Source organism: Pseudophryne corroboree, chromosome 5 (assembly GCF_028390025.1).
Source record: "Pseudophryne corroboree isolate aPseCor3 chromosome 5, aPseCor3.hap2, whole genome shotgun sequence".
NCBI classification, from domain to species: domain Eukaryota; kingdom Metazoa; phylum Chordata; class Amphibia; order Anura; family Myobatrachidae; genus Pseudophryne; species Pseudophryne corroboree.
The window spans coordinates 132,269,669-132,278,772 of NC_086448.1; the positions used below are offsets into that span (position 1 = coordinate 132,269,669).

Here is a 9,104-nt window from a genome sequence, read left to right on the forward strand (position 1 = left end):
TTTAGTTCAGATAAGTCTCATTAGTGGATGGGTGCCTTAAAACCATAGGCAAAAAGTGACAGAAACACATTTACAATAATATCAGACACCAGAATCCTTAATGTGAAAATAATCTGACAATTTATTTTGCTCAATAAATAATATAAAAAATAAATAACACAAAAGAGATAACACTTCATTAATTTATGAGGCATCAGCTAGTATGGATGTTGATAACTGTAATACCCTTCCTTTTTATTGGCGATAGATTTTGTGGGCGATGGGGGTTGCTGAGCAACCTATTCAGTTGTAAGAAAAAAAATGGTCATCATTAGACAATAAAACGTTATTTTTCTTATTGCAATGGGTTTTAAAGAAACAAGGCAAATCATGTTCACTGTAATCATTTGATAGTGATCTTCAAGAACTAGGAAAATAATTATGAGAAGAGTGCTGGCATTCTAGTGCGAGCCATAAACTTGAGGTGCCCATACACTAGACCACAGGTTCTCAAACTCGGTCCTCAGGACCCCACACAGTGCATGTTTTGCAGGTCTCCTCACAGAATCACAAGTGACATAATTAGCTTCACCTGCGGACCTTTTAAAATGTGTCAGTGAGTAATTAATACACCTGTGCACTTGCTGGGTTACCTGCAAAACATGCACTGTGTGGGGTCCTGAGGACCGAGTTTGAGAACCACTGCACTAGACGATATTATGAGCGATTTTGCCGCTTCCGACACATCGGAACTACAAATCGTTCACAGTAGTGCAGATCGTTCAGTGTCTGTGAACGATAACAATCACTGCGCGGTCCCATTGGTCGTTGGGCGGAGCTTCTGATCTTCTTTGCTGCAGAGAAGATCTGAAGCTATCTTCAACGGCAGCATGCTCCTGGATGTAGCCACTCCCAGATCTTAAGATATATCATGTGTATTGTACTATATTGTTTGCCCAGGACTGCCGGGGGAGTTTAAGGGAAATTGTTAACGAGAAATCATCTTTTACAGGTCATCTAGTGTAATGTTAATTTCTAAATTTGCCAGATTATTTTCAGGGTACGACACTTGCTTAAGAACCAAACATCCGTTCACATCATCCCATTGGCCAGATGTACACATGTGGGTTGGCTCTGATGAGCACTGTGGCATGCAAATTAATCCAGTACAAGACTTCTGTAAACTAGTGTACATTTACATTCTTCACGTATGCATAACATACATATGGTTTGCAGACTTCTGTAAACACTAATTTGGAAAGTCTGGGTTCCGTCCATGGCTATTCTGACCCGATTATTAATACTAACCATATATAAGAACCCTGGTTGAACGCTACTGGCATATGCGGTCTGTTCTACAGTATGCCCCCAATAATGTAAAATAAATAAAAACCCTCTTATAAAACAAATATCAAACTGTATAATATAACATAACTATTTCAGTACTTCAAATAATTTAACACATTATAAAATTTTAAATTATTATATAAATAAAATAATCATAAATAGCACTCTAAGTTCTAAAAATAGAACAATTGGTCTGCACTACACAGTAGTGAGGATGGGTAAGTTCATCAATTTCCTTTTACGCTGTGACGCACAGCTCGTGTTGTCTTTTCCATGTAGTCTTTGAATGATTGCAGGATTATATAAGTTGTAACTTTCTCGTTCCAGATATCGCTACTCTTTAGTTCATCAACGGAGATGTCAGTGCTGGTCTCTTCTATCTCTTCTTCTGGGTTTTTTTCCATCTAGAACATAATGTGATTACAAAAACAAAATTACACATGGCATTTAAATAAAGTGTTTAAAAACAATTGTCCTATTACTTAGCACACATTCTCTGTGAGGAGACTTGCTATAGCACAGTCACTGTGGAGGGACTCTTTGAACTCCCTGTACTTATTCCGTATCAGGGCTCTAATGGTTAGTTCTCGACTTATCATCTAGGAAAAATAGGGGAATACAGAGGGTTTTACAGCCATATCAGCGACTCTAAATTGCCCATGTTTTTAACTGAATAGTTATTGAAAATGAATCGACTGACAATGGCAAGCGGTGATAAAAGCTGTATGACAGATGAAAGATATATATTGGTAAAATGAAGGTAATAGCCCATGGGCCTTATCGTTATTACTCAGCCGAAACTTCACAAACTAGAATTTGCTGCACTAAACCATTCATGCTCTACTGCTTTTAACATATTTAGATATCTTGTAAACCTGCAGTTGTAGGGCTTTTCCTAGCTGAGTAAAATCTGTATTATCAGACACACTGTATTTCAGAATGTATTTTTTTTTTAATGATGTCTACTGACATTCGCGTAAAATACTGTCTGATCTATGGGGTATATTCAATAAGAGTCGGAAACTGCCGTCTTGTTGGAAAAACGGCAGTTTCCGAGTGATTTAGGTTGGAAGGGGTACCGATCTATTCAATAGGGGCAGTTTTTTCGACAAGTCGGGAATTCCCGACTTGTCGGAAAACATGTCGATCGGCGGAATAGCCACTGATCCGCTTGATTCTGTCAGAAACAGGGACAAATCCAACAGGTTTTGGCCCCATTTCCAACAATCTCAATCCGACTTTAAAAAAGTGCTATTTTAAGTATCGTGCTTACCCTTTTAACAGTTTCTGCCAGTGTGTGTGTTTTCAGTTGTATAAACTCTACAGTTTGTTTCTTGTCTTTGAAAGAGTCTTTCAGAAACACCAGGTATATCTGGAATCGCAGGAGGTCACGGTGGATCTTGTGCAGACACCTTTCCTAGAATGAGAAGAGCGTGTTACTTCTGGGAATTGTATTTATGGGTTATGCGCACATATAATATACAGTAACATGGGCTTGACTATGCACTAACCACTACCCAACAAACCTTTTCCCTCTCATGGAATTGACTGAAACCGCCGAAGATGCGGTGGCCTTGAAAAAGTACTGCTTAGTAAATTTACTCCCATGAGTGTGTAAACGTGGTTGAAAGTCAGCGCAAATAATCAGGAAATACATATTCATGTCCTACAGATGCATATTTATTTACCTTCCTGAATCCTGAGCTCAGACATCTATCTGAAACTGTGATTTCGGGGAGTTTCAGCTCCTTTTTGAAATGTCGTTCCATACTGTTGCCACAGAGGCGGGGAGTTTCACAGAGCTACAAAGAGAAACAAATTGATGCTAAATAAGTGTCCAAGACCATATTACTAAATGTTACCAAAGCTATATGGAACAAACAGGGGGAGATGTATCAAGCAGTCTTATGAGTAGAGAAGTTGCCCATAGCAACTATTCATTTTATAGAATGTAATTGATACATTTTAGATAGAAGCGGATTGCTTGGTAGACATCTCCACTTGTCCACTTCTCTAATCTTTTTAGAAGTCTTGAAAAATCCTCCCCAAAATATACCCTTTTAACAGGCTCGGATTACATGGGTGGTGTAATGTTATACACAATGGGGTCGATTCTATTCGGCAACTTAAGAATAGCGCCGGGAATTTGCTCCCGACGCTATTCAATTCAGCTCCAGTTAAGTCGGCGATGTCCCGTTCTCGCCGACTTAACTGGTAGTTTTGTCGGGAGAACGGGCATTCTCCGACTTAACTACCCGCGGCGATGCTGATTCCCGACAGAATCAGCCTCGCGCCGGCCGCGAGGCAGCACTTTTGTCGGGTTTCTTCTCTCATCCCCCGGGGATGAGAGAAGAATTCCCGACAATTGCGGGTCACTAGCAGCTGAATTGAATAGCGTCGGGAGCTAATTCCCGGCGCTATTCATAAGTTGCCGAATAGAATCGACCCCAATGCTATTTGGATTTGCACAGTTTACAATTAGAACAGCTGGAGGAACCCATAAAAAATTGGCTGCATGGGCCGTGTATTGGTTAGCTTTACTGCCTCACAGCACTGAGGATTTATGTTCAATTCTCACCATGGCCTTAACTGTGTGGAGTTTTTATTTTCTCCCGGTGCTTGCGTGGGTTTCCTCTGATTTCCTCCCACACTCCCAAAATATAGTTGTAGGCTAATTGTAAAAAAAAAATATATATATTCTCCCTAGTGTGTGTGTACATGTGGTAGGGAATATAGGTTAATATATGTATTAACTTGGAGAAGGGATCACGCATCGATATGTGCAAGGTGATAACGCACCAGCCAATCAGCTTCTGTCATATTTCAAATCTGTAATGATTGGCTGGTGCGTTATCACTTTACGCTTATCACTTCTTTATCCCTTCTCCAGGTTTATACATCTGCCCCATAGATTGTAAGTTCCACTGGGGCAGGGACTGATCGGAATAGTCAAATATAAGTGCTGGGGCATATGTATGCGCTATATAAACTGGTAATAAATATACACAATGACATTCATACAATAAGAACTACTGACATAACAGCGGCATAGGGCACATACAACATAGCTCCCTCTGCTAGGTGTCCTAGGCTTGGCTTACACCCCTCTGGCAATCAGTTAACTCTTACTGACTGCAGTGTTCTGCTGTATATGTGCACCAATTTACATGTGTTTTCTACAGGATATTCTGTTATTACAGAATTGCTGTTATTACAGAATTGAGAAACTTGTGTTTTGCCAACAAACTGTATTAGAACTTGTTACAGAGAAATTGTGGAATGATGCTACAGATAATAAAAAAATGCTGATGTGTTCTATTCCGTATTTTCTGGGAACACGACTGAATGTGTGATGACTGGAAAATGACACAGCTATGAAGTATCTTTAGTACATACATTGTGTCACAGGAGATGTGCTTTGCTGGCTAGACATCCCCAGACACCGCAAGGACTGAGGCAAATTTGAATACAGTTTACTGGCAAGTATGTTGAAGGAAAGCCAGAGAATTATTTAGGGACTGGAACACATTTTACTAGTTAAAACCATAAAATTGACTGAAATTTTTTTACTGATCGGCCAGTTTCACTTTCTCTTCTCTTCAGTCTGGACTGACTGGGAGAAAAGTTTCCTTTAGAGCTCCAGTCTTATAATAATCGGGATCCGGTCTGAAGATCGACACTGTTTAGGTCGACAATGTTTAGGTCGACCACTATAGGTCGACAGTCACTAGGTCGACAGGGATGGAAGGTCGACAGGGTTTCTAGGTCGACAGGTCAAAATGTCGACATGAGTTTCACATTTTTTTCTTTTTTTAAAACTTTTTCATACTTAACGATCCACGTGGACTACGATTGGAACGGTAATCTGTGCCGAGCGAAGCGGTAGCGGAGCGAGGCACCATGCCCGAAGCATGGCGAGCGAACACGGTGCACTAAATGGGATTCACAGTCACTCTACAAAGAAAACGACACCAAAACCCCCCACAAAAACCTTCATGTCGACCTTTTGACCTGTCGACCTAGCACATGTCGACCTAGAAACCCTGTCGACCTTCCATCCCTGTCGACCTAGTGACTGTCGACCTATAGTGGTCGACCTAAACATTGTCGACCTAGATACTGTTGATTTGATGAACCACACCCTAATAATCATTGGGCCTTGTGAAATTAATAATTACTATCCGGTAGCATTCACCTGCAATAGATAAGACCGTAACTGCCAGACAGATTGTGAATATTAAGAGTATTCAAAGGATATTGAGACAACCTGTGGTCAAAAAGGGATATCCAGAAATCCTGTCCTGTAGTCTAGGGGAGGTTTCCAGTTCCCACAATGGCCGGATGATGTTATAGCCATGTTTAGCTAAAAGACACTCACCTCTCTGTATAAGTTGTCAGTCTCCTGTGCTATCAGTTTGGCCAATTCAACAGGATTCTCCATAGCGGACTTAGATATAGTATTTTCATCCTCGGCTGCTGCGCCAGAGGAAACAGGTGCTGAGCACACAGACCTCGCAAGGACAGCTAATAGCAAATAGACCAGGAGCCGAGCTGATGTAGAGTCTGCAAGAAGAAATGATAATGTACAGTTACACTACATTATACTTCACCGCCTGCTCCATTGTCACTGGAGCCCTGTCACTATAGACGCAGTGGCCACAGGTTCTTTCAGATATCCCTACAATTGACATTAGTATTTTATCCAAGTGAATGTTGACATGATGCAGCGTACAGTGTATTTACTCTGAGTGCTGGTGCTAGTAATACCGCTTTCACATCGCTAATGCAGCGTCGCACCCGGGAAATGGAAATGGGTCATTCCCGGGTGCGACCTGGCATTGGACCTTGAGGACTGGCTTCCCGACCCGGCATATTGCCCGGTGGGATCCGCGGCATCACCGGGGGCTGGTGCAAAGGCAGCACTAGGAGATGATATCATCTCTGCGCTGCCTCTTCCTATACTGTGAATAGGTACCGGGTCGCTTTGACCCGGGAAACCCGTTCACACGGCACCTGATCCGGTAATAGCCAGGGAATAACCCTTCTTTATCGGGTTGAATTACCGGGTCAAGCGACCCGGGAATTCGGGACTGACCCTTTCACACCGCACAGTGACCCGCTTTGACCTGGCAATATACCGGGTCAATACTGGGTTATTTGTGCGGTGTGAAAGGGGAATAAGAGGCACAAAAGCTCCATTCAGTGCGTTTACTGCAAGGTCAGTGGAGTGGCCGAATGCAAGCAACACAACTACATGGGAAATGACTTTTGACATTCATTTTTACTTGCATTTGAACTTGCCTTAAACAACAGTAGGTGCCTGGCATAACGCACTCTGGAGAGATGTCTGTAGGAATTATTGAACTGTTACTAAGTCACATTGATGTGGAAGCCATGTTCTTGTCATGTAAATATCGACGTATCATGTATCAAATGTCTCCTGCATGTAAGCCAGCGCATACTGGGCACACACTCCTGGCCTGAGTAGTATCACCACAGAACTGTGGGGCAGATGTATTAACCTAGAGAAGGTATAAGGAAGTGATAAACCAGTGATATGTGCAAGGTGATAAAGGCACCAGCCAATCAGCTCCAATATGTAAATTAACAGTTAGGATCTGATTGGCTGGTGCCTTTATCACCTTGCACATATCACTGGTTTATCACTTCCTTATGTCTTCTCCAGGTTAATACATCTGCCCCAATATTCTTAGTAACAAATCGTTTGTCTACATCAGGCATTCCCAACTACGGTCCTCAAGGCACACCAACAGTGCAGGTTTTAGTGATATCCAGGCTGCAGCACAGATGGTTAAATAAAAATAACTGAGATAATAATTAAGTCACCTGTGCTGAAACCAGGATATCACTAAAACCTGCACTTGTTGGGAATGCCTGGTCTACATCTTTGGTCATGGTCACGCTAGTTACTGTATGTTGTACAGCATACCTCCCAACATGACATACCTCCCAACATGACCATCTCCAGGAGGGACAGAATGCTCTGCTCCTGGACTTCCCTCTTAATGTATGATTGCCATCACCTGTGCCGAAACACCTTTCTTATCTATTAACCTGTTCAAAACAGGTGATGGCAATCACAAATTAAGAGAAAAGTCCAGAAGCAGATCATTGTGTCCCTCCTGGAGAGGGTCATGTTGGGAGGTATGTGTACAGGCTCTGGATTCTATAACTATTTAAACATTTACTTATAGTATTTACATCCATATATGTCATAGCTATTGATTGGGTTTATTGTCCACAAAATAAAGGAATGTATTCTAAAGAATCAGCCTACAGGGTTAAATTGTGTCTTCAGTGCCTGTTATGTAATGCACTGTGTAGGAGTCGCTACACCACAGGATGTCAATGCAGAAACGTCCCAGTCAGTCAAACAGTTTTCACTTACTTGTACCAATCATGACTCCTGACGTTACCGCTTCTCTTTACAACACTGTTCGGTGAATGAGCCCCAGAGACTGCTGCAGATGATGGAATGATCTCCATGGTCTCTCAGCATGTATTTATTGAGATTGTAAACGGGGAAAATCCACAGGCAAAAAAAAAAACAAAAAACCATCTATTGCACGAAAAAGAGGCAGTGCCTAATGTTACACTATTGTGTAATGACACAGTCGTTATAATGAATATTGAAAAATGCTAGTACTATGGATTTCTGTTGGAATTTTTAACAAATAAATCTCTGACAACACAAATGACAATGATGGGAATTTTATGTGTGTGTACAGTATATATACAAATATATATTGTTTATTTTAATTAGCTTCCAATTGAATTAACCATATTGTGCATGTGTGTGTCCTTATTAGGCAGGCACCATTAGGAATGATTAAAACACTAGCACAGTTTCCCAAACTCCGCCATTACAGTCCAGGTTTTAAGGATATCCATATTTGAGTCCAGATGGTTAAATAAAATTGACTGAGGTACAAATGAAGTCACCTGTGGTTAATCATGGATATCCTTAAAACCTGGACTGTAATGACGGCGTACGGGAAGCTCTGCACTAGCATATTAATTCCTAGACTCATCCCAGCTGCACTTTTCATCAGTCCTTTCTGTCCATTCCCTGCAGTTAGCGGAGGGGGAAGGGCACTGGGCATAAGTGAGATGGGTCAGAATATTAGTCTAGAGCAGGGGTTCTCAAACTCGGTCCTCAGGACCCCACACAGTGCATGTTTTCCAGGTGTCACAGAATCACAAGTGAAATAATTAGCTCCACCTGTGGACCTTTTACAATGTGTCAGTGAGTAATTAATACACCTGTGTACCTGCTGGGTTACCTGCAACACATGCACTGTGTGGGGTCCTGAGGACCGAGTTTGAGAACCTGTGGTCTAGAGTGCTGGTTCTCAAACCCTGCCCTCGGGACCCCACACAGTTCATGTTTTCCAGGTCACCTGTGGATTTTTAAAATGTGACAAATGGTGATACACAGTGCACCTGCCAGGTAACCTGGAAAACGTGACCTGTGTGGGGTCCAGAGGACAGAGTTTGAGAACCACTGGTCTAAAGAATGTCTGTAACGTACAGTGGGGGAGAAGTACCAAGCCTTGGAGAATGATAAAGTGCCAGCCAATTAGCTCCTAACTGCAATATTACAGGCTGAGTTTGAAAAAGCTGATTGGAATATTATCTCTCTCCACTTTATCACTCTCCTAGGCTAAGTACAGTACATATCCCCCAGTGTAACATGAAGGCGCTGTATAGGTAATAATAATATTACATGAGTGATTTTATATAAGAAAATTTGACCG

The 9,104-nt window shown here is 41.7% G+C and overlaps 1 protein-coding gene across 1 annotated transcript; it reads right to left on the reverse strand.

The window, feature by feature from the left end:
* Nucleotides 1-765: 765 nt before the first annotated feature.
* On the reverse strand, nt 766-5,885 carry IL6 (interleukin 6). The gene is made up of 4 exons (XM_063924810.1): nt 5,705-5,885; nt 3,015-3,128; nt 2,600-2,743; nt 766-1,730 (listed from the first exon to the last, which is right to left on the reverse strand). The coding sequence occupies exons 1-4, from the start codon at nt 5,765-5,767 to the stop codon at nt 1,554-1,556; spliced, it is 498 nt and encodes a 165-aa protein (XP_063780880.1). The 5' UTR covers nt 5,768-5,885; the 3' UTR covers nt 766-1,553.
* Nucleotides 5,886-9,104: the final 3,219 nt, after the last annotated feature.